Source organism: Metarhizium brunneum, chromosome 2 (assembly GCF_013426205.1).
Source record: "Metarhizium brunneum chromosome 2, complete sequence".
Lineage (NCBI taxonomy): Eukaryota > Fungi > Ascomycota > Sordariomycetes > Hypocreales > Clavicipitaceae > Metarhizium > Metarhizium brunneum.
This window is the reverse complement of record NC_089423.1, coordinates 7,135,828-7,160,093: the sequence shown is the minus strand read 5'-3', so window position 1 is coordinate 7,160,093 and position 24,266 is coordinate 7,135,828. Positions and strand designations below refer to the sequence as shown.

The 24,266-nt window shown below is 54.5% G+C and overlaps 7 protein-coding genes across 7 annotated transcripts; 5 read left to right on the top strand and 2 right to left on the bottom strand.

The window, feature by feature from the left end:
- Positions 1 to 1,567: 1,567 nt before the first annotated feature.
- RER2 (Dehydrodolichyl diphosphate synthase complex subunit) lies at positions 1,568 to 2,814 on the top strand (the record flags this gene model as incomplete). Its single annotated transcript, XM_066130509.1, has 3 exons — positions 1,568 to 1,786; positions 1,877 to 2,136; positions 2,199 to 2,814. The coding sequence occupies 3 exons, from the start codon at positions 1,568 to 1,570 to the stop codon at positions 2,812 to 2,814; spliced, it is 1,095 nt and encodes a 364-aa protein (XP_065986389.1).
- A 588-nt stretch (positions 2,815 to 3,402) lies between these two features.
- ING3 (Inhibitor of growth protein 3) lies at positions 3,403 to 5,640 on the bottom strand (the record flags this gene model as incomplete). Its single annotated transcript, XM_066130508.1, has 3 exons — positions 3,403 to 3,470; positions 3,555 to 4,351; positions 4,454 to 5,640. The coding sequence occupies 3 exons, from the start codon at positions 5,638 to 5,640 to the stop codon at positions 3,403 to 3,405; spliced, it is 2,052 nt and encodes a 683-aa protein (XP_065986606.1).
- Positions 5,641 to 10,782: 5,142 nt separating this feature from the next.
- Positions 10,783 to 12,543, top strand: YLR352W (F-box protein YLR352W; the record flags this gene model as incomplete). Its single annotated transcript, XM_014684338.1, has 1 exon — positions 10,783 to 12,543. The coding sequence occupies one exon, from the start codon at positions 10,783 to 10,785 to the stop codon at positions 12,541 to 12,543; it is 1,761 nt and encodes a 586-aa protein (XP_014539824.1).
- Positions 12,544 to 13,369: 826 nt separating this feature from the next.
- On the top strand, positions 13,370 to 16,238 carry vph-1 (V-type proton ATPase subunit a; the record flags this gene model as incomplete). Its single annotated transcript, XM_014684337.1, has 5 exons — positions 13,370 to 13,498; positions 13,606 to 13,684; positions 13,743 to 15,770; positions 15,831 to 16,010; positions 16,066 to 16,238. 5 exons carry the CDS (start codon positions 13,370 to 13,372, stop codon positions 16,236 to 16,238), a joined length of 2,589 nt encoding a protein of 862 aa, XP_014539823.1.
- Positions 16,239 to 16,579: 341 nt separating this feature from the next.
- On the bottom strand, positions 16,580 to 19,532 carry YSH1 (Endoribonuclease YSH1; the record flags this gene model as incomplete). Its single annotated transcript, XM_014684336.1, has 4 exons — positions 16,580 to 17,686; positions 17,777 to 18,908; positions 19,218 to 19,315; positions 19,374 to 19,532. 4 exons carry the CDS (start codon positions 19,530 to 19,532, stop codon positions 16,580 to 16,582), a joined length of 2,496 nt encoding a protein of 831 aa, XP_014539822.1.
- A 676-nt stretch (positions 19,533 to 20,208) lies between these two features.
- G6M90_00g051360 (uncharacterized protein) lies at positions 20,209 to 22,189 on the top strand (the record flags this gene model as incomplete). Its single annotated transcript, XM_014684335.1, has 2 exons — positions 20,209 to 21,451; positions 21,519 to 22,189. The coding sequence occupies 2 exons, from the start codon at positions 20,209 to 20,211 to the stop codon at positions 22,187 to 22,189; spliced, it is 1,914 nt and encodes a 637-aa protein (XP_014539821.1).
- A 475-nt stretch (positions 22,190 to 22,664) lies between these two features.
- Positions 22,665 to 23,817, top strand: G6M90_00g051350 (uncharacterized protein; the record flags this gene model as incomplete). Its single annotated transcript, XM_014684334.2, has 3 exons — positions 22,665 to 22,676; positions 22,729 to 22,821; positions 23,065 to 23,817. The coding sequence occupies 3 exons, from the start codon at positions 22,665 to 22,667 to the stop codon at positions 23,815 to 23,817; spliced, it is 858 nt and encodes a 285-aa protein (XP_014539820.2).
- Positions 23,818 to 24,266: the final 449 nt, after the last annotated feature.

The following is a 24,266-nucleotide window of genomic DNA, read 5'->3' as shown; positions in this document are numbered from 1 at the left end:
TCGTTGGAGGACAGACGGACGAACGTGGGGCAGGTTCTTGATGGCGGGGCATCGTGGCTGGTGAAGAGTCGTGATTGATGGAGGCTCAACAGAGTTTGTTCTTATCGGGCCATTCCTTGCAAGGGGCTTCAAAGCGTTGGGGGCGTTTTTTCCGTGTTGCTACTAGTACTACGGAGTACTTGTCTGTTTATTGCTTGAGCATCCATCACCTGTTGTTCATGACTATATCGTCAAGAGCTCTAAATGTTGATGGTCTGCAACATGGTATTCAAACCCGCTCCCCCACACGGATGAGGTCTGACGTCTACAGTTTCCACAGCCATCGGGCTGTACAATTGCATTACGGAGCACGATACAGCCAGCCCTTTGATCAAAGACAGGGGCAAGCGCCGCATGGTTATGGGCCATTGTACATTGTCTTCCAATGAGACGGCAGCCTTCCCCCTGCCAGAAGCAGAGCTGGATTTTGCCAAGGCAGGGACAGCAGCATGTACAGTGACGTCGTCGAGTCGTCCCAGGTAAACCACATGGTTACGCGCAACTCAAGATGGCAGATGGTGGCTTCGACTAGCCTGCTAGCGTCTAGTCTCGGGTAGTTGATACAACGAACTGCTCGGCTGGTTTCTCGGAGAGAGGAACACATTTGAATACAGTCTGGTGTTTGAAGCAAAGGCTACACTCGTACCGACGCCATCCGGGTCAGCGTTGGGCAGGGCAATCCAGGCCACCACGGACCGCAGTCGCTACGAATTTCGATGCCGCAGAAAGCGTCGTCTTGCGTAACGGCTCTTGGCTTGCGCACACGTCACGGAGACGTTTGGTAATGGAAGTTGGAACCATGATGCAGCGCACCAAGTCTTGGTCTGGTTGGTTGCACATGTGGGGACGACGACGAATTTTAGGTACTGGCTTACCTCGCTGCAGGGTCACGCCCGCTGAACACCCACTGAAGCTCAGCGCTTGGCGCACCAGATGTGCACCCAGCCAATGTCAATGGATAGTCCTGGCCAATACGTATTGACCACAATGTTTCCATGTTCAGAGGACTCTGCTGCCAGTGCTGCCATGCTGAGCACTTCCATCCCTGTGAACAAGTCACCATTGATCCCCCTCCCCTGTCAGCTTCATGCTTCCAATAATAACTTGACGATTTTGCCCCAAAGCCACGAATCCTACTCCACCCAACTCATCTGGAGTCCCCACTTTGTCTGTTCCTGGCCTGTCAGGCACATTCATGAACCCTCTCAGCCACACGCTGCCACATCTTCACAATCTGAGCCTTGGATCGCCCCAAACTCCGCCACAGGATTCGTCCTCTCACCACTCAACGACCATACATCTCAAGTTCTGTCATCTTTCTTTCCCCGAGCGATCATGTTGCGCTGCTGTTTCTAGGTCTTTATGTCTTTTTCTTACTCCTCCTCATCTAGAATTCTTCTTGTCGCCTCTTCATCGCCTTCCCGTCCCTATACGACTCTCAATTCCTTTTTCTTTTGCCTCCGCCCATACTTTATCCCTAGCGTATATCCGTTCGAGCTTCCGTCCCCGTCTGCCTCGGCCTCTAGACATGTCGGACGCCGTTTCCCTCCTGCGCCGCCTGATTCTCGAGTCGCCCCCTGGAGAATGGGCACTGAATCGCCTCCGCGAACTTCTGATAGGGGCCTTGCGCCAGGGTCCTGTGCCGCAACATGTGGCCTTTGAAATGGATGGGAACAGGCGGTATGCCAAGAGTCACAGGATGGAAACGGTCGAGGGGCATCATCGCGGATTCGAGGCTCTTGCCAGGGTATGTTTAGCTTCCCCATCTCTCCCTCTCTCTCTCCGCGGAGCGAGCTACCGCTAACCGGCGTCTTGGTTGGTGGTTTGCGCATTCTAGATTATGGAAATTTGCTACAAGTGCGGCGTCAAGGTCATCACCGTCTATGCGTTCAGCGTCGAGAACTACAACCGGCCCAAGCACGAAGTCGAAGGGCTCATGCAGCTGGCCAAGGTCAAGCTGGAGCAGCTCACCACCTACGGCGACATCCTAGACCGCTACGGCGCCTGCGTGCGCGTCCTCGGTCAGCGTGAGATGATCCGGGAAGACGTCCTCAAGGTTGTTGACAAAGCCGTTGCTAGGACCAAGCACAACAACAAGTATGTCATCCGTAGACGCTGCCGCCGTTTACCAAACGATGAAGCTAACCCCCCGTGCGTAGGACCGTCCTCAACATCTGCTTCCCATACACGTCGCGGGCCGAAATCACCACGGCCATCCGCAACACTGTCCAGGACTTCCTCAACCCGCCGCCGCCCAAAAACACCCCCTTCTCGCCCTCGCGCATCCGCCAAAAGATCCTGTCCAGCCAGCTCGACGGCAAGGAACCCCTCCCCACCATCCTCGACGCCGACGACGACGACGACGTGCCCGAAGAGACGAGCATGGACAACGACGAAGACGCCGGCGACTCGTCGTCCACCACCCTGCCGCCAGACTCACCCTCGCCCAGCCTCCGCACCCGCTCCTCCTCGAACAGCCACCTCCCCAACCCGGAATCCATCACCACCGACACCCTCAACGACCACATGTACACGGCGTCCGACCCGCCGCTGGAACTCTTCGTGCGGACCAGCGGCGTCGAGCGCCTCAGCGACTTCATGCTCTGGCAGTGCCACCAGGACACGCAAATCGTCTTCATCGACTGCCTGTGGCCCGACTTCGACCTCCAGCACTTCATCTGGGTCATGCTGGAGTGGCAGTGGCGCCAGAAGCAAAAGGAGAGGGACGAGACGAGCACCCTCGTCAAGGCCAAGAGCCGCCGCCTGGTAGAATAGCAATGAGTGTAGAGGAGTGTATTTATACCCCGTGCTTTTCCATAGGGATTTTTTTTTTCTTCGCGGAGGGAGGCACATGGCGTATTATTATCATTTTTTTTTCCAGCTTCTGCAATATAGATTATTCACCTAAATTTAGTTCCATCTACACCACATCTCATGCAGCTGACTCGAGAGCTCTGGCAGGCGTACCAGCACCGTCCTGGGGCTTGCAACCACGCACGGGCATGTATGCAAACATTGATAGCACACCGCATGTACACGACGAGGGCAAAACCACCCTTTAGCCTTGGGCATTCAACCCCCAATAACTACCCGGCATGGCGCGCGTCGTGCAAAGTCTCGCCCTGCAATGTATCTTTCAGGTCCGCCACACGATGAAATTTCTACCATGTACGTAGCGACCTAGACACCCCTATCCAGTCCAGTCCCTTCAACATGATGCCAACGCCGCCGTTCCGTGCCCACGCAATTCCCCCAGAATGTACACCAGACGCCCGGGAAAGCTACAAATCAAATCAAATGGTATACAAAGACTCGCTACAACGGCACCGCGTCCAACCAGCCGACAAGACTCTCTCAGATGTGCTAGCGTCCGCCCGACTTTTTGGCCCCCATTTTCAAGCGTTCCTTGCAGTCCTCGCAGTACCATTTCGCTGCCGAGCCGCACGTTAGAAAAAAGAAATAAATGACTGCACGAGTAGAGATTGCGACGGGATAAAATAAGAGCCAGCACTTACTTCTTGAGCCCGGCGCAACCTTGAGCCCTACACAAGCCAGGTGGAACCACTCGCGCTTGCAGTCGTCTGCATCGCAGGCCACCATCTCGCCATAGCTGACGCTATTGCAGTAACAGTACGTCGGTTCGTCGCCGTCAATGTCGCCGTCTTCGTCGTCTCCCTGCATGCTGCTGCTGGCATCCGTGTCCGCAGCCGCAGCCGCCTGTTGTATGAGGACTACTTGTGCCACGGGTCCGCTCTTCTTGTGGCTCTTTTTGGAGCCCGTTTCTGTGCTTCGCGACGGGCGTGAACGAGCTGCTTCTTGAAAGGTGGCCAGCGCTGGCGTTGACGGTTTGCTTGCCCTGCCAGTCTTTGTAGTTGCCGTGGCGGGAGTCGTTTGCGGAGTGGCGGATTCGCTTTTCCTATCGGGTTCGTCTGGCTTTGCATCCTTCGTCGCAGTGGCAGGCGTAGAGTTGCTGGACGTCTCGGGTCGCTCGCTTTCTTTCTTGGCGGGTTCCGTCTTGACGGGCGCACTTTCTTCCTTGGCTGGTTTTGCTTCTTGCACAGCTCGAGGGAATGCCGCGACTGAAGCCATTTCGGGCGTGCCTTGGCCGTTGCCACTGGGTTTGTTGGCAGCCGAGGGGGCAGGCCGAGCTTTTCCGTTTTCCGCATTGGACTGTATTGAGTTCTGTCGGGCACGGGATGATGCCGGACGGGGCGCGCTGGTGGTGGGAGGCGGCGATGCTCGAGCAGGTACTTTTGGATCGGGGAAAATTCCCATGACGGGAGAGGACGTGACTGAGGGTGACAAGCCGTTCCTAGCATGCATGTTAGTAAAACGGACGCCAAGGTCGGCCGATATGAAACGTATGCCTGGAGAAGAGAAAACAGGAGGCGGTAGACGATGGTCAGACACATACTTCTTCTTCGCTTGTCCACTGCCTGTCGGCAAGGCTTTTCGTTTCTTGGGCCCGTCTGGCGCGGGAGTCCCTCGGGGGCTGCCTGTCTTGGGTTTTGGAGCATTTGTACCAAACACAGTACTCATGGCTCCTCCAGTACCGGTGTTGGCTCCATTGACCGTCTTTTCTACCTTCCTTCTCTTTTGAGGGGGGTTGCCATTGGTAGACGGGGCTGGAATACCCAATGCCGTGCTGTTTGGATCAGCAGTGACAGTTTTTCGAGACTTGGCCGTGGTCTTTTTGGCCGGCTCCTTGTGGCGGGCCTCTAGGTCGTCCGCGTCAGAGTCTTGCTGCTGGTTCTTCAGACCCTTCTTGGCCTGCACAGCTTGCTTTCGGGCGTCGCTTCTAGCAGCCGCCTCTTCAGCGAGTGCCTGGGCGGCGGCCGAGATTGCGGCGGCACCATCCCGACGAGCCCTCTCGGTGTGGGATACTTTGCTGCCAGTTCGGTTCTCGGGATACGCCCAGTGTGTAGTGCTGCCCCATTTCGCTTCGTCACTGAATTCGTTTTCCAGATAGGGCCACACATCTTCGGCTCGCGCAAGCTGTCGTTGCAAGGCCTCATTCGCGGTGGAGAGCACATGGTTCTTTTCTTCCAACGAAACTAGCATCTCTTGAATCTTGAATGCAGTCTGTCGAAAGAGCTGTCGGCGTGGAATATTGGAGGGGTCGAAGACGCTGGTGGGCGCGGCACTGGCCTCGTCGAGTGACGGAGCCGAGGACGCTCGAGCGGGATTCAAGGCCATCCCGCTGGAGCTATTCTGCGTGCTCATGGGGGCTGATGCTGGCTGCGCCGCGCCTGCGGCGTCATTGTTGGCTCTGGTTTCAGGCAGGGATGAGTTGGAGATGGCGGCGACCAGCTGAAAGAGCTGTTCTTCGGGAGCAAAAATCTTGGCGTCGACTTCCTTGAGCAGAGTGAAGTGTCGTACAAGCTCCTTGGGAAGCGCAGAGATTGTGTCGGCAAAATGGGTAATCGCAGGGAATATCTCAATGGGCTGGCATCCCAAAGGACGGCCATTGACGGGACCTCGACCGTCTCCGGATCGATCAGCGTTGGCGGAGCTTCGTTGAGGATTCGTTCGTGCCTGCCGAGCGGGCTGTGATCTTCGATGCGATGGCGTATCTGCCGCCACCGGTTTCGCCGACTTCATCTTGTATATATGCGTCAAATCTATGCTACAGCTGTAGTAGGGACATAAGAGTATATCGGCATATGGGTATGGGCAGGTAATTCTGTTGGGCTCGGGCTGCGGCGGTGGTCGCGATCGGTAGGTCGAGTGACGACGCAGCGAGGCTACGCTGGTGGGGAGCGCGTGGGTGAAAAAGATGACGAGAAGACAGATTACAGATGTGCAATGCTAGACCATTCTGGGGCCATGCCAAAGATTGTGCGAGCAAAAGACATACAGCTGCACACAACGTTGGAACATGGGCGTGGAGGGGATGGGAAGAGGGCGGAAGTTTTGGTCGAGTAAAGTAGCGGGACGCAGATGAGCGCAGACGGGCCAGTTGACTGACCAGTTGACGCAAATGGCAGCTCAAACCTACAGCGTGGTTTGTGGTTCGAGGTGAACTGAGGGCTCCCTACCGCTCAGGCGTCTTCAGGGCGCCACCGCCGCATCCCGATTGGCTGGCTGGCCCAAAATGCCCCGGCTGTGGGAAAATAGAGACTCCGGCGCCGGGCATGAACAAGGCACCTGGGAACTCATCCTCGAGTTGTACCAAGACGTTTTCCGTGACCGGCCAAAGACGCAGAAATTATGGAAATCCATCTCGTGTGGGTTTTCTTTGCCTGTGAGCGCGAAACATCTACTTGCGTATGGTTAGCTTCAAGGCCATCGCCCTACATTTCTTCCGTAGTCAACGCTCGCCTATCCTCTTTGAAGCACCACACCATATGCAGCACTGCGGACATGGGCCGAGAGATGCTCAATGATTTTGCGCACTGGAAATAAAAGCGATGGCTGCGTCGCCTAATAAGAGGCTTCGATGGCTTGTGACTTGCCCTCTGGCCTTGTCACGTGACTACGCGCAAGCTACGTGCTTCTGCGGGTCTTTCAGGGGGCACTTGGTCAGCGTACGGAGTACCGGGAACGGACATGTCCTTTCAAAAGCGTCATTCAGAGAATTGGAGCGCGTGCTCAAATCGAAAGTACTTCTCCCCGGCATGACCGCCAACCTCACGGCATCAACTTCTGCGGAAACATGAGGCTCTTGTGAGTGGTCATCGAAAAGCGACTTCATTTAGGGACACCAGCCCAGACCCGTTTTCGTGGGGCTACACCTATGTATGTACGGGCATATCGAAAAATGAACAAGGAGACATCGTTGTGACGCTTGCTTTCTTCCAGTTAGGATAAAGAAATGGTCAACGTCAATGTACGTTCAAATGCAGGATTCAAGATATATGCCTTTCGCTGGCCTGATCGCTTTGCACTCGAGAGCCCCTGCCCAAGAAGGTCAAAAGGAGAAGATCAGGCTAACCTGCAGAGTATCAAGACGAAGGTCGGACTGCGGTTTCTTGTCTTCTTAAAATCTGTATAGTATGGTGGCACTGAAACTACCGTCTCAGAAATATTGAACTTGATGCGCCCAGCATTTGCCGCATGTAACCCCCACCGGGGACAGGAAGCAGTAGTGTGGCATTGTTGGCGTAAATGTTCCAAGTTCTTTAACCCCTGGCCCAGATTGTTGCAGAGGTTCGTCCGTTGTCATGCCTCCTGGATAGTCAGTCTTGTCTTGATCAACCCCGGTTTGATTCCGGAGGACATATCAGTCAGTATCTCTGGCATGGATTGACACGCCCACTGACAACGTCGGATGACGTTGGATTTATGCGTTGAAGTTGGACGAAGTCTCCCTCAGTTCGTCCTCCTCGACATGGGCCAGTTGTGCTTGTTTGGTCACTGTGGTGGCACTGCAGGGACGTCACCCCTGTATACGCTCTCTGCAGGGGAAACAATTACACATGTTTATTCACTTGCTACACCACTGGTCAACAGGATGATTACCTGGCAGATTGCCATTGGACATTTATGCCGTCAATTTATCCGAGTTCGGCCTGAATAGTCGGGCGGCAGGCAAACAGGGCACCGGCCGAGCTGAGAGAAAGGCGACTGTCGAGTGAAGGTATTGGAGACCGAAGCTTAAGCAAAATATCAAGCATCATGGCGCCCGTAGGGTTGCCAGTCTGAAACACACGGCGACCATTCCGTACTGTCTCTTTCTCTGCGTCCTCTTCTGTTTTGTAGCGACAAGATTGCCCCGCTTGGCCTCGTGCTGAATGAAATGCATTACTACATTGCAGTCTCCAGGCGTATTCCGCGGCCAGGGGAAATCTCTCTCGGCCAAATGGAGCCTGTACAATGGAATAAATTACTTGTTACGGAGCTCGTCTTCTTCTTCCAGACCTCTGCAGTACCGATCCAGAACCTGAGGTTCCCCGTATATTAGGGTGCGCACCCATGTGAACCAGGGGCGGGGGGTAGAAACGTGCATTTGTTGTCACTCTGCAAATACAAGGTCCGGTTCCATGTAGGTATGACAAGCCCTGCGTATTAGTATTATGCCTTCTTGTCCGAATCTCAGTATTGGTGCAGTTGTTCTGTCCACCATCTTTTGCGTCTGGGTACGGAGTACCAGTTACTTAGAATAGACTGCCAGTGGACTCGACTCCGTGTCCATTGAACGCCACGCAGGTGCTCCCAGCGATTGACTGGCTCATGGCTTCATGGTAAAAGACACTTAGCCTTTCTAAGGAGAAGTGTTTGTTTCCTCATCTCTTTACCCCACAATCCGCTAAGACGCAGGCGGCTGGCTTCGGGTTTGGGGATTTTGCTTCGGCGGAGGCGCCGGCGGCTATTAAAGCGCCTGGCAAAAATTAATGACCAGGGCACCAGCATCATCGGTTTGCGGACAGTACGACCTGAGCTAAGGCTCTTTAAGCGGTGTGCAGTGGACCGACGAGGCTACTCTGATATTGAGTTGTCACGAAGCCTGTTATCATGAAACAGCAACCGAGTGAAACGTAAGGTATGGTCGTACGAGAGAAGGGAAGCGATGAGTGCGTGTCTACAGTGACATCATTTGGCTCACAAGGCGAAGAGCCTCCATATCCCTGCTGCGCCGCAACCAGTACGAAGCAGCTCGGCTGCTTGGTCAGGTGTACATCATCCCTATTGGTGACACAACATATGGTTCCACGGCGTTGCCGTTAGATCCAGTGTAGGGCAAGGGAAGCAGACAGCGTGGGACTCGCGGCCGGTGCTCTGGGCTCTCCCATCTGGTTTGGAGTACGGAGTAACTACAGAACAATTTGCTCCGCGAAGAAACAAACAAGCGGTATCAGCCCATTCAGGGCCTGGGTTTGCAGTTGCAGCCTAGCGTGGTGCCAACAGAGTGATAATACCAGACTGCACAGCACGAGCCAGACGAATGTCTCTCATCGTACTCCGTACTCCGTAAACACCCGCCCGGACCAGGGAAGATGAGTACGCAGGTCACGAGGCCACTGTTGGCTGCAACAAATAATTCGGCGAAAATAGACGGGCGGGTGCGGCCGCCACAATGCTGGGTCATCCTTTGCAAAATAAGAGAGTGACTGCCATAGCAAAGGGAATCAATTACGACACACCGGGAAGCGAGCAGCCAGAGGGAGACGGCTTGTGTCTTCCCCGTCCTGAATGTGCGCGCGACTGTGCGCGACTGTGTGCAAGTGAGGAGATGGACACAAGTCCATGACCCATGGCCACTGGCAGTTTTCATTACCACATCTAAACCCCCAGCCGCCGACTAAAGGAGGGCGGGCTGACTTGGGGAGAAGCCGGCAGGGAGTTGTCGACAGCACGAAATGGCGGACACAGGTGGTGTGTGGCATTGGCTCATCCACGGCCTGGATTGCGGAGCGAGGCAACAAACATATTCGTGGTTGCAACAAACTGGCGAGGGATATTTCCTGTCAATGCCCGGTTTACGGGTTTGCCAGTCAGGCGCGGCAGGAGCGACCGGTGCGAAGACATGAGAATGCCGACTGCCGAGTGGCATGGCCAAAAAGAAGGCGGAAGGAACGGTGGAAGCCGCATGGCCCCGGAGCTGAGGCAGGAGCAGGGGAGCAGGGGAGGGGCAGCAGGCAGCAGGGAGCAGGGAGCTACGACTTCAAGCGTCGAAAGTCCGATGCGGCGAACCCACGCCGGCAAACTCGCACCTTGGGACGCTTCATGCAACGTCAGGCAAGCTCATGCTCGGCCAGCAACAACCAGACAGGCAGGGGCCTGCGAGAGCACCACCAACGCCGTGGCAATGGCTAGTATTACGGACTGCAGTCCCACGGAATATTGCCCATGGCAATAACGGATGGCGGTTGGGCGGGCGGGTGTCTGCCCTCGCAGAGCTCACATGACCCGTCAGAGACCCTTTGGCGTCCCAGTCGTCTATTTCCATTACTCAATCCCTCCGATTTTGAGGCTAACGACACGCCAGCAAAGGTCGACTCTGCAATGCTTTCGGGGGTTCCACCGGCTTCCCAAGTGGCGCAATGCGCTCCCAAAGCTCCAGTCCCTACTCCGTACTCTGTCCCCCGGAGCGCGCCTCTGCTGCGCATGCGTCTTGGGCGAATCAGCGCCCATGATGCCAGAGTTTGGGGCAAGGCGAGGCCTGCATCGGCTGCGAGGACATGTCAAGTGCTGGAGCTTGAGAAGGGCTGTGGCGTGTGCGTCGAGCTGTCGGCGTCTTGCTTCTTGGTGGTGGGTGTGTGACAGATGAGCCAAGATGGAGCCAGGCCAAGAACAGGCTAATGACAAAGTCCATGTCTGTCGGTCTCTTCCTGACTTATAACCCAAACACCTTTTGACGCAAACCCACCTGGAAGCCACCGAATTTATTTCCATCTCGTCTGGCACCTCATTCCATGGTCCTCCCTTCCGTCTCGACCATTCAACACGGCAGCCTACAGAACCTTCTCGTCTCGACTGTCCTCCGCAACACCGAATCTCTCGTGACGTAGTTTGCGAGTCAGCCGACACAAGCCGCGGAGAGGCTTCTCTATATCGCCTTGTTTCTTTGCCTTTTTTGCCTCCTCTGACGCGAGCCGTACGACAGTCGCAACTGCAGATCACGACACGCTGCGCTTTCTGTGTGACGATAATTTCTAGCAAATCATCCCGCAGAAGGGGCCACTTGCCGCTACAACAGCCTAACCCCCCAGAACTCTCCCAGTCTATTATATGGCCGTACCCAACGGAGCCGGGCACCGTCGTGTGCTTGACTTCGATACGTCCATCCTGGTCAAATCCAGCATGGCTCGGGCTCTCTCTCCATCAGACACTGCTTCGCGATCTTCCTTCTCTTCTGTCCGGGAAAACGATGATGGGCTTGCCCAGACCTTTACTCGATCCAAAGTCTCGTCCTACATTGAGGCACCCGAGGATGTTTTCGACGAGTCTCCCATTTCTGAGCTTCCTCAGCCTTCTTTCCAGGCGCCCTTGACGCAACCACAAAGTAAGCTTCATGGTTTTTGGTACCCGCCAGACAGCTTCAAAGGGTGGAGGGAAATCCCCATCAAGGGCAAGAAGGCGAGCCGGAGCTTCGATGATTTGCGCAAGCTGGGCATGAGCTGGGAGTCGCCACCTGCATCTCCCGCCCCGGTCAAAAAGCATCACACCGGTAGCTATGCCATTGGCGATGCTCCCCTCGAAAGGCTTCCCAGCGAGGTTCTTGCCTCCATCATTGACTTGCTAGTGGTTGAAATTCCTCCCAACGGACTGACCACGCGCAATACGGACTTGATGGCATTGCTTCTCACATCTCGATCTATTCATGCCACCACACTCACCACACTGTATCGCCACGTCACTATTCCTCACTCGCGGATTTTTCGCAAATTTCTCAACACCATATCTGAGTACCCTTCTCTGGCCACCATCGTTCGACGGCTCGACTTTAGTCACTTCAACCCGTCCATGCTATTTTCCACCGCTAGCGAACGTGCCAAGACGCAAAATCTCACCACTGATACCCTCGCCCAGTGTCTTGAGCTGACTCCCTACCTCCAAGAGTTTTTAGCCCAGGAGTACATCGACACCGATCTCGGACCACCCGTCCTTCGCAAATTGTTCTTCGACATGCCTAACTTGCGGGCGTTGGACTTTTGTGGCTGCTCATCCACAGTGTTCAAGAACTCTTTCAATGCAATTCTTGAAAACTCTTGGCCTGATGAGCTCTTTATTACTAGGCTTTCCTTTCACAAGTGCCTCGGTCTCCCATCGACAGTCTTCGAAACCATTCTGCCTCGACTGGGCAAACTGACCCATCTGGATGTAGCCGGCACACGCATTACCGACGAGGCCCTGGAAAGGATCCCTCTAACTGCGGAACTGACGCACCTAAACCTTGCTAAGTGCAAGGAGCTGTCCGCTGATTGCGTGGTCAAATTCGTTACGTCTCATCCTTCCACCAAAGACTCGCTTGTCTTCTTGAGCTTGGCTACCGATCCGACCAATCACCTGCTGCTTGGTAAGGACGATATCGATGGCCTTCTTCCGCGGTTGCCCAAGACGCTCAAGTCTCTCAGCTTGCGTGGCAGCAGAATGCACGCCTCTCACATCCCTGAACTCACCCGCCTCGCTCAGACACTCGAGGAGCTTGCCGTCGGTCGTGGTTTGGAGATGAGTGACATTCACAAGTTGTTCTGCCATGGCCAGGAATGGCTCCAGCATAATCTGAGATTCCTCGATATTTGCGACATTGAGACGATTATTGGCAGTGCGAGCACCTTGCTCGCGCCCGCCTCCGCTCCGCTCCACGTTATTGAGATCGCAGAGCGAGCTTACGAACGCGCTGCCAAGGTCAACAAGAACCTTCAGCGAGTTGGCTGGGTTGCCAAGGAGTTTGGTAGCCGCTACTGGTTGGTGCGCATGAATGCGGATGGCTCTACGCGAGACAATGGTGGGCGATGGTGGAAGATGGGTGCGGAAAGCTGGGGTATGAGGAAGGTTCCCGTCGCAATAGCAGAAGTGGGTGGAATGTATGGCTCATTTATGTTCGGGCGACGGGTTTAATGGCTTCGCTTGCAACGGCCCGACAACTACGACTTTGATTTTTCTTTATCATCATCAGCATCGCAAAGGCATATCGCATCTCAACTCGGAATTTTGTACGTTTGGCGTTTTGGGGATTGTTTAAAGGCATGAAAACGGCATACCCATCGATGAACAAAACGCATACTGGGACTCGATACCAATTTGTTTCAACTATTCCGGCGAGCATGAAGGAAAGGGGCATTTGGTTCATGAATGGCGTGCATGCGAAAATAAGTTTTCTTGTCTTTTTAGGAATATTGCTTTTCGAGATTAGTAAAATATGTAAAGGGAAATAAAAATCCAATTAAACGATATTTCACTACAATGTTTGAAAAATACAAAAAAAAAAAAAAGGGGGGGGGACAATGAGCAGAGAAAAAAAGAAGGGGGGATTTGAGTAGTGACTACGGAGTAGTAGTGCGTGTTTGTATTGCCGTCACATCCTAGGAGAATCACGACGTTATTCTTCGTTAGGCATAATTTACGCCTGCATAACTACCGCGCTTAACTTGAGCAATGATTATGGTTTTATTCAAGGCATTTATATTATTCGATCGCTTCTTTAATAACAAAGAAGAAGGCTTGCCTCATCGCACTGTGATTTGATGCGTAGCCCAATTTCCCCTCTGTACCTGCCTTAAAGGCCGTCGCGGTGCCACCGGCCGCACGTGACTTCAAACGGAACAACGGCTTACCCGCCCGACGCCAGCTTCATACGCGATAACGAACTCCAGGCTTCCCTTTAGGAGAGACCACAGGCTTCAAGACAACCTGCAACGAGTCTTCGGTGCTTGAAGTCATCATCATGGCTCCCAAACAGGACACGCCCTTCCGCTCGGCGGATATGAGTATGGTGCAGTTGTATGTCTCCAACGAAATCGGTCGGGAGGTCGTCACTGCCCTTGGTGAGCTTGGATTGTGCCAGTTCCGAGATGTAAGGCTTCACACGCACACGCACACACACACACTCTCTGACCCCATCATCAACGGACTATCTTTCAAAGCTTGGAGAATTACCTAACTTTCCTTAAAATCATATAGCTCAACGAGGATGTAAGCGCCTTCCAGCGAACCTTTACGCAAGAGATCCGACGCCTTGACAATGTGGAGCGACAGCTGCGTACGTCATCGTGAGACTGAAACCCATCAGTCGGACGCAAGTTTCTAACGAGACACAGGGTATTTTCATGCTCAGATGGAGAAAGCCGGGATTTCTCTTCGCAAGCTCGATTTGGACACGGAAAGACTAGCCTCTCCGTCCACATCTGAAATTGACGAACTCGCAGAGCGAAGCCAGAAGCTTGAACAACGAATTTTTGCTTTGAACGACAGCTACGAGACTCTGAAAAAGCGAGAAGGCGACCTCACCGAATGGAGGTGGGTTTTGCGAGAGGCTGGGAGCTTCTTTGATCGCGCCCACGGCAACGTCGAGGAGATTCGCGCCTCAATGGACAACGATGATGCTCCACTTCTTCAGGACATTGAGCAGCACCACGGTGCCCCTGAGGTTGAGCGATCATTTTCCGGCATGAACATTGGATTCGTGGCTGGCGTCATTACTAGAGAGCGTGTTGCGGCCTTTGAGCGTATTCTTTGGCGAACACTTCGTGGTAACTTGTACATGAACCAGTCCGAGATCCCTGAGCCACTCATCGACCCTACCAACAACGAATCTATCAACAAGAATGTCTTTGTCATCTTCGCCCATGGCAAGGAGATTCTGGCCAAGATTCGAAAGATCTCCGAATCTATGGGCGCTGAGGTCTACAGCGTTGACGAGAACAGCGATCTTCGACGCGACCAAATCCATGAAGTTAACAACCGATTGCAGGATGTCCAGAACGTTCTGCGAAACACCCAGGCCACGCTGGAAGCCGAGTTGAACCAAATCTCTCAGTCTCTTTCTGCGTGGATGATTCTCATTGCGAAGGAGAAGGCGGTCTACAGTACTCTGAACCTGTTTTCTTACGACCGTGCCCGCCGAACCTTGATTGCTGAGGCTTGGTGTCCCACCAATGACATGCCCTTGATTCGATCAACTCTTCAGGATGTCACCAACAGAGCTGGCCTCTCAGTTCCCTCCATCATCAATGAGATTCGGACAAACAAGACACCTCCAACCTATCTGAAGACGAACAAGTTTACTGAGGGATTCCAGACCATTGTTAACGCCTACGGTACTGCCAGTTATCAGGAAGTCAACCCGGCCATGCCGGTCTTTGTTACATTTCCTTTCCTCTTTGCCGTCATGTTTGGTGATTTTGGCCACGCCATCATCATGTTGTCAGCGGCTCTTGCCATGATTTACTGGGAGAAGTCGCTTAAAAAGGTGACGTTTGAGCTCTTTGCCATGGTCTTTTACGGCCGATACATTGCCTTGGTCATGGGCGTGTTCTCCATTTTCACCGGTCTGATCTACAACGATGTGTTTTCAAAGTCTATGACCCTCTTCCCCAGCGCCTGGAAGTATGAGAAACCCGATGGCTGGCAACCTGGCCAGACTATCGAAGCGAGGCTAAACGACGACGGCTACCGATATCCCTTTGGTCTTGACTGGGCTTGGCATAACACAGAGAACACTCTACTCTTCAGCAACAGCTACAAAATGAAGATGAGCATCATTCTCGGCTGGGCTCACATGACTTACTCGCTCTGTTTCTCTTTCATCAATGCCAGGCATTTCAAAAAGCCCATCGACATTTGGGGTAACTTTATTCCCGGCATGATTTTCTTCCAGTCCATCTTTGGTTATCTGGTCGTATGCATCATTTACAAGTGGACCGTCGATTGGACCAACGATGACCCGAACATTGGTGGGCAGCCACCCGGCCTCTTGAACATGCTCATTTACATGTTCCTCCAGCCTGGAAAATTGGACATTCCACTCTACAAAGGTCAAGCCACTGTCCAGATCATCCTCCTGCTTCTTGCCTTTGTTCAGGTCCCCGTTCTCCTCTTCCTCAAGCCATTCTACCTCCGCTGGGAGCACAACAGGGCGCGCGCCAAGGGCTATCGCGGTATTGGCGAGACGTCCCGCGTTAGTGCATTGGATGGCGATGATGAGAACGATGGTCTGGTCAACGGCCACGGCAATAGCTTTGATGACGATGGCGAAGGCGTGGCTATGATCTCGCAGAATATTAACGAAGAGCACGAGGAGTTTGAATTTGGCGAAGTCATGATTCATCAAGTTATTCACACTATTGGTATGTTGTGCTCTTGTATACATGGCATGGTCTCTATTAAACTGACTGACTGGCGTGTAGAATTTTGCTTAAACTGCGTGTCTCACACGGCCTCGTACCTCCGTCTGTGGGCTCTATCACTCGCCCACCAGCAGCTCAGCATTGTGCTCTGGGACATGACGCTCGGCCCTACCCTCAAGATGTCTGGCGCCCTTGGTGTGATTATGATTGTTGCTGGTTTCTACCTCTGGTTCTTCCTCAGTAAGCCTTGCTCTAGTTGCTGTACATTGGGACACGCCGCTAACAAAATCGGTAGCAATTGCTATTTTGGTCTGTATGGAAGGCACCAGTGCCATGTTGCACTCCCTCCGACTGGCATGGGTCGAGTCCTTTTCCAAGTTCGCCGAGTTTGCAGGATGGCCGTTTGCGCCGTTTTCATTCAATACGCTGTTGGAAGAGACGGAGGAACTGAAAGAGTTTTTGGGATGAGGGCGGCATTCTTGCTCGTCGCTATTTTTCATCTTTTCCCCTTGTTGTTTTGTAGACCTAGGTAGCCCTGTATAACAAGAAATACATCCTAGATTATTATTCAGGTTTCCAATCATCATAGCCATGATGGTACACAAATTTTGCCATCGTCAGGCGCAACGTCCACCTTCTCGGCCCTTGCTCAGGTTGCGGCGTCATTCCCAACGGATGACTGCCACTGTGTCGATCCACTGCACGGAGGAAAGGCACCGGCTTTATCACTTGGATATTTCTACTCTGCCTACCACTTGATCTTGTACATTCCCATGGCGCCTTGTAGGAAAAAGCAAAAAAAAAAGGAATTATCCCCAAAGCGGCGCCGAGACTTCCACGCCCCGTTCCACCACGGCTCTCACTCGGTCTGCAAACACCTTATTCGTACACTCCACCTCCAGGTCTTCCAGCCACACCGTCGCCAGCATCTTGTCCACCTTGATCGACACGCCGGGCACGGGAATACCAATCTTGTGCAAGCGCTCAAGTTCCTTCCTTTTACGCTCTTCCACGTCTGTGCTCGCGCCATCTACGTCCATGGACTCGTCTTGGGATTCTGATTCGGGGAGGCGGGGTGTTTCGACGGGCGATACGTTGTCCGCGCCGAACTGGGCCTCGAGGAACCAGAATAGCCGTTCGAGGCGATCTTCCGCCGAGGGGTGGGCGTGGGGGTTTGTCCCGTTGGTCACGAGTTCGTGGGAGTGGGAGTGCTGTTTTGAGGAGCGCTTGACGGCGGCGGGGGAGGACTCGACGCTGAACAGGACGGCCATGACGGAGTCGGCGATGCCGTCGTTGAGCATGTTGCCCTCCCACTCGAGCTCGACCTCGCCGTTGTTGCGGTACCGGACTGTCACGCAGCCCATGACGAGGTATGCTGCCACTAGGGCGGCGACTTCTTCATCCGCCGGTTCTTCGGGCTTGTACTCCTCCTCCTCGTCGTCCTCGGCGGCTTCTGAGGCGGTGCCGTTCTTGACGCCGTTGCTATTGGCCGTCTGGGCCCGTCGCATTTCGGGTAGTTCTTCGACGGTGCCGAATGTGCCCTCAAGCGCCCACTTGATGAGCTCGATGCCGGCGGCGCTGAGGGTGAGGCGCTGCTTGCAGGTGATGGTGGTTGTGTTGAGGCCTGCGTATTCACGGAGGTCTTCGGGCGCCATGAGGGAGAGCTTGAAGTCGTTTTGGACAAGGACTCCTGTTACGAGGGGCGCGGAGGCGCTGTCGACATTGACGTCTTGGGGGGGCGGGATAGAAGCGAGTTTGCCGACGACCTTGGCCATTTTATCGCCTTTGAAGGGGATACGCAGTTCTTCGCAGTTCCGGGGGGAGTAGACTTTTACTTTGGTGGTTTTGGAGGCGTTGAGGGAGAGGAGTTTGGATTTGAGACGCATCATGTTATGTTGTTCGCCATGGACAAGGATCTATGTGATTTTTTTTCTTCTCGTTAATATTGGGAGGGCTGTCTGTGCCTGCATGCGGCGGGATGGGACAAGATGGGAGGGGAAACGTACGACGACCGGTGCGGCTACTTCCTCGATGAACTCTCGGTTCTCAACGCCATCAACGTGTGCAGCGAACGAGTATTCTGCAACGCTGCATCGTCGGGGAATGAGAACCCTCTCCGACTCTCCGCCTGGGGCTCTTCGTCCTGCGGCGAGGTGACGAGACATGACTGCTGGGATTTGGTCCGGTTCCTGCATGATTTGCCGGGCCATTGTGCCCTCGACGCTATAACCTGTGATGATGACGCCATTTTTCTCGCTGGGCGCCCATCTTTCAAAGAGCTCTCTGCTAACACCGCTTTGAAGCATACCGGGACTGGCGAGCATAACGCAGCCGCCGACGTCGTCAAAACGGTCCAGGTTCTTGAGCGATCGGATGTACTTGAAATCCCACGGTCCTCCTTGGCCAGCACCATCTCCGCTGGCTTCGGCTTCGGCCATGCGCTCTCGGAAAAGACGCTTGATGTTATCGTTCATGGCGCCGACATATGTTTGATAGACAACCATGCATTTTCTGGCGAGATTACTCGCATAGTAGATGGGGTATTTTTGGAACTCGGGGTGCTTTCCCCAGTATTCGTCCAAAATGAGGAGGAGTTCTTGTGCTCGCCCAAGCGCAAAGACGGGCAGTAGCGCGCGGCCGCCTCTATTTAGAATGCCAGTGATGGACTTCATTAGGGCTTGCTCGCGCTCCAGCCGGGGAACGTGGGAGGCGATGCCATACGTCGATTCTGTGATGAGGACATCAATTTTGACGTCCTTGGGTACTTCAGCAGAGACCAAATGCCGATCTTGCTCGCGGGAGTAGTCTCCGGTAAAGAAGATGTTGAGCCCGGCAATCTCGATGAGGAACATGGCCGCCCCCAACACATGGCCAGCAGGGTATGGAGTGATTCGGATGGAAGAGATGGTGTGAGTGGTGTGGTAGTCGATGGCTTCTATTTGAGAAAAGGTATTCAAGTGATCTTGCTCCGTGTATACTGGCTGCGTTGTGGAATTTGAAGACGTATTGCCGACTCGGACGCTGTCTTGAATAAGCCATTTGTAGATGGCTTTGGTCGGATGCGTCATGAAGACACGGCCGCGGAAATTAGTCTTGGCGAGGACGTAAGGTAATGAGGCAGCATGGTCGACATGGAAACTGTTGCGGGCGTATCATTAGCTTGTGAACAAATTCTGTTGAGTGCAGGCGGTACTTTGAGCTTGGCCAACGATGGGGAAGATCACGAGCAGGGAGCAAACAGAGGCGGAGGGTAAAATGGCATAATGTATTCATTTTATACGGTACACAGGCGTATAGTATCATGACAAGTACAATGTTTCTTGATTTGGAAAAGAAAAAAAATAGAATGCAACATGTCCGCCCATTGCATATTGAATATCAAGCTCGTGTCTTATCATAGCCAAAACCGCATTGGCGGGCGTCAAGGTCAAGGGCGTGAGAACTTACTGGCTAATGAGAAGTACATCTACGGTGCTGAGATCGAAATCGTCGTAGAATGGGAGGGCTGCAAGTCCGTCGTACGCAGGGTGTTGCCCAGCGTCGAGCTGTAGGAGAAAAAGAGGTCAGCTTCGCCGTGTAGCAATGCGACAACAAACTATTTACCATGACGGTTTTGCCCTTGTATTGAATAATATGGCACGATCGACCGACTTCGTTGCCGCCACCTAGACAGAGAAACATGAGTTCATCGGAAGGGTCGACGGGCTCCTCGGCCGCAGCCGCAGCCGCATTCATTGCCGACGCTTTTCGTTTTGAAGCCATGGTAGCGACGGGCGGGCGGGCGTTGAGTCTCGGGTCGTTTTCACATGGGCGACGGCAGGTCTCTTCCTGAACAATTACTAGCGCACAAGTGTGAATATCACATCCGCACACTTCGACGGAGCTGCTACGCACGTAGCGTCTTTCATGACACCGACAATGTCGAGATGGCGGAAGCGCAAGGCAGTAGCGACGAGCTTGGTGTTGTTGAAGCTGCCGGGTCCGGAAAAACATCGGCCATGACAAGGTCGACCTCCGCAGGCAGTCCAGCCCAAGCAGCAACGCGCAGCCTCTGGAGTCGAGAGGCGTGGGACGCGCCAACGCAGGAGACTGCATCACGTGACTTTAAATTTACGCAGCCCCCGATCTCCCGTGGAAGCTGCCTTCTCTCGACTCTGGCCAGCACCGCAACCGATAACCTCGCTCCCACGACCCTACCGATCTCGCCTCCGCGCGCAACATCGCGCCAGCCCTCAGTAATTGTTATTTTCACCCTGGAACGATTGATACACCGCTCTGGATCGCCTGGCGGGTTCTGCGCGTCGGATGGGAGGATCCACGACTGTTGTGGCAGGCTTCCGTGCCTGCTGAGAGCATCAACCCCCTCGCCTTGCAGGGCCGCGTCTTCGCCGCCTGTCTCTGTCGCCGTGCTTCAAGGCTCGGCGGCTGATCACTCGCCATGGCTCAACCTCAGTCGCAGGTCCCCCCGCGGGCCTTTTCGCCGCCGCAACACAGTCCTTCGCCAGCCGGCTCACAGCCGGGTTTCGCGTTGCCACCGAACAAGAGGGTTAGAACCGATGGTGGCCCAGCTTCGCAGCCAGGCTCCCCGTATGCCATTTCGCCTTATGCTGCTAGTCCGGGCGCTGCAGGAAGTCCGCCTCTGAATGCTGCGTCGCCGACATTTTCGCAATCAACACCCATGTCTTCTGGGTACAACACTCCTTATACAAACGGCCACACTGCACCAGCCTTGAATCTTCCTGACGCACGTGCGGGCGCCAGCACACCTCCCTTGAATACACCGCACCCTCCGCCTCCACCGATATCGATCCCCCAGTACACAAACGCAGCAATGGCGCCGATGCCGCAAGCAATGGCATCGCCGGCGCCACTGCCCAATGTCATGGGGCCTCCCCAACGACCGGCCGAGAGACCGACCAAGGATTACGAGTATGATGTCACAGATTCGCTGGCGGGCACTGGTATCGATTTGCGGGCAGAAGAGCAGTACATGTCTGAGCTGTACTCGAATGCCATGGATGCAAATTCGGAAGCCAGGACCGGGTTTGCTCAGCATCCGGCCGCAGGTAAATCTTCATTTTACGGAGCTGGTCCGGCGAACCAAGCGCCCGAAACTGCGTCGGAACAAAACCAGAAGCAGCTCGCTGCAAAGGCGGCTGAACAAGCTTGGGCCGACTCATCCATGCGGCTGGCCGTTCAGCGAACGCAAGAGATTAATGACCCTTTCCTTTTGGTTGCCATTCTTCATCGCAGGGCGGAAAAGATTGCAAAAGAGAACCATATTAGTCTCAATCTAGACATGAAGAACAACGCACAAACAATGGGCAAGATGCGCCTTCCTGAACAGTTTCCGACCCCCAAAGTCACAGTCAAGGTCGAACCCGGACCCGACTCAGCAATGGTACATACTACTGGATCGTACATCCCTCACGACTCGTATCTCGTGGATCAGCTGGCTTTGATGTCTATTGCCACAAAGCAACGGCTACGCGAGATGGTTGAAGATGCGGGCGTTGTTGCCACCAATAGGCAGAAGACGTCACATGGAGAAATTCCCGAGGAATGGACGGCCGCGGCGGCGCCCATGAATGCAGAAACCCTAGGTGCAGCAGAACCTACATCAACAACAGAAGAGGGCGAGGATGGTGTTGCAGTTCCGTCCGACACTGCACCCTTAAAACGTGAGAATTCGTGTAGTCCCCTTGTTTATTTCTTGTATTTATTGAGCTTACGACTGATTTATGGCAGGCTCCGCCGACGGTGCTGGGTTGGGAAATGGCGCCAAGCCGCCAAAGAAGTTGTCCAAGATATCGTCATTTATGACGTTGACGATGAGAGAGCTGGCGAGGCAAGAACGCGAGTGGGAAGAAGCCCGTTTACGCCGACGGCAAAAACGCAAGGACGGGGTAGGAGACGCCGCAACCCCCTCACGGTCTGGTAGTATGGCACCGGGAACACCAGGATCGGTAGCGCCCGAGTCAGATAAGCCAATGACGAAGAAGGAAATGAAGAAGAGCCAAGCACTCAAAGCAGCAGAGGCAAACAGCCACGCAAACCAAAACTTGACCAGCAGCATGTTTGCAGGGCTGGGCGGCAAGAGCAGTCTGTTTGGCAAGAAGAAGGGAGCCAAGACGTACGACTGGATGAACGTAGGTCGTGGAGGAAGCGGCGCAAGCACGCCGACGAAGGCAGCAGCCGGGGGTGGCAAGGGAATCAACGGCACGCCCGGAGCGATATCAGCGGCAAACGTGGCCATGACAACAGAGGGGCGAAACCGATTGGGCACATGGCGAGAGGACAAGGAAAAGGGAAAGAATATCCAACTACGAGACTGGGTGGTGGTGCTGGAGAGGGACGGACGAGAGTCCAAGGCCCTGCAACAAGCATACATCCACTTGGATGCCTCCAATCCGAAGTAATGGAGCAAAGGGGACCGGGATGGTGGCTAGAAAAGGGCTGCAAAATGATTTCTGTGATGGTCATCCGGGCTTTTTGACAGATACCCAGCGCCGTGTATGATTGTCTCGATTTTTGAGTGTGACTTTTTTTTTTTTTTTTTTTTTCCCTTGTGGCGTCTCGTTGATTTTCTTGTCAGCCCGGCGTTTTTACATGCAAAAGGCGTAGGAAAGGTTGGTTTGGGTTGGGGGCTCCCGGCATCTTGTTATCTAGTTTGCGGGCAAAGAATTGGTAGCATCGCAATAGATGCGTATTAATGAAATTGCGGCCCACGGGTGATGTGAGGTGGTCTTTGTCAGCAGCGGCATCTGGGGTCGTGAGTCTTGTGACATCAGGCGGCATGGTGGATCTGTTGTCGGATCAATGTCTGGTCGCATCTGGACCTCACATAACCCATCAACCACATGTCACCTCGCCTTGCGCAGCGACCACGACACCATGGCGATTGCAGTTTGTGATGCCGCACGCCCCCTTGTGTTGTCTCTGTCTGACCAAGTCCCAGGCAGTCGGGCAGATCTGTTCCACGGCGTCGATGAAGGCCAACCTCGACCAGTGTGTGAGACTGGTTTCCAAAGCAGCCATCGGCGGAGCAAAGGTACGTCAAAGGGGACGGACAAGACGGAGACACGGCACCGAGCGAGGGTGGAGAGTGAGACGTCGTGTCAAGATTGATAAGGCCAATGCTGCCATGTATGCGCCGTACAGATGCTGCGCTTCTCGGGTGAGACATCTGCAGGGCGGGCTGTCTCGAGGAAAAAGACGATGACCACGACCACGGTTGTGTCGCCCTCTTGGTGGGTGTTGGCGTAAAACACACAGTCACTCACCACATCGCCAGGTCCTCTTCCTCCCCGAAGCATCAGACTACATCGCGCACAATGCACAAGAGTCCCTCGCCCTCGCGCAGCCGCAGTCCACGTCTCCGTTTGTCCAGGGCCTCTGCGCCGCCGCCAAATCGCACTCGGTGGCCATCCACGTCGGCGTCCACGAGCCGCTCCCGCAGCAGCCCACGTCCAAGCTGCTCAACCGCGCGCTCTACATCTCGCCCGCGGGGGACGTGGTCGACGCGGCGTCGTACGACAAGCTCCACGTCTTTGACTACGCCAGCCTCAGGGAGAGCGACACGGTGCAGCCGGGATCCGGGCTCACGGCCCCGTTTGACTCGCCCGTGGGCCGCATCGGCAGCCTCATCTGCTTTGATGTGCGGTTCGCCGAGCCGGCCGTCGCCCTGGCGCAGCCGGGGCCCGGGAGCCCGTGGTGCCGGCGGCCGGCGCAGGTCCTCACGTATCCCAGCGCGTTTACGCTGCGCACGGGACGGGCGCACTGGGAGGCGCTGCTGCGCGGCAGGGCGATAGAGACGCAGAGTTGGGTTGTGGCCGCGGCCCAGGTTGGGAGACACAATGACAAGAGGGCCAGTTACGGGCGCAGCTTGGTCGTTGACCCGTGGGGGGAGGTCAGGCTGAGGCTGGGAGGGACCCGGAACGACGAGGGCGAGGCCGAGGATGGCGCCGTCGAGGAGATTGGCTTTGTGGATATGGATATGGCGCTTTGGGAGACTGTTCGGCGGGAGATGCCGCTGAAGAGGAGGTGAGTCTTGACCATGACGGCGGTGTTGAAGTTGCTAAATCGTTGACCGGCAGGGAGCATGCATATCCGGAGTTGTGAGTCTTTGGGTGTAGCTACGAATGATGAAGACATGATTGCTCCCTTTTTCTTGCAGTCATCACGACGGACGCTCTGTTCGGATTCCCTACCGTCTGTTGCAATGCTGCCAACCGTTGTCGTGAATACTCCCTCTACCCGAGCAGTCAGGCACGGGCATACAAGACGTCAACCAACGACAAGTACGGAGTATGTATGTACATACGTTCATCCCACGATGCTAATAAAACTAGGCAACGCGACCAACACGTAGTAATGACGGTTGCGGCGGTCCGCTAGGCCGCACCGCCCAACACCATCATCGCCACGACGCACAGATGCCACCAGGCGAGGAGCCTTGCTTCTTCCGTCGTTGTTGTGTATCAGGACAAGACCAAC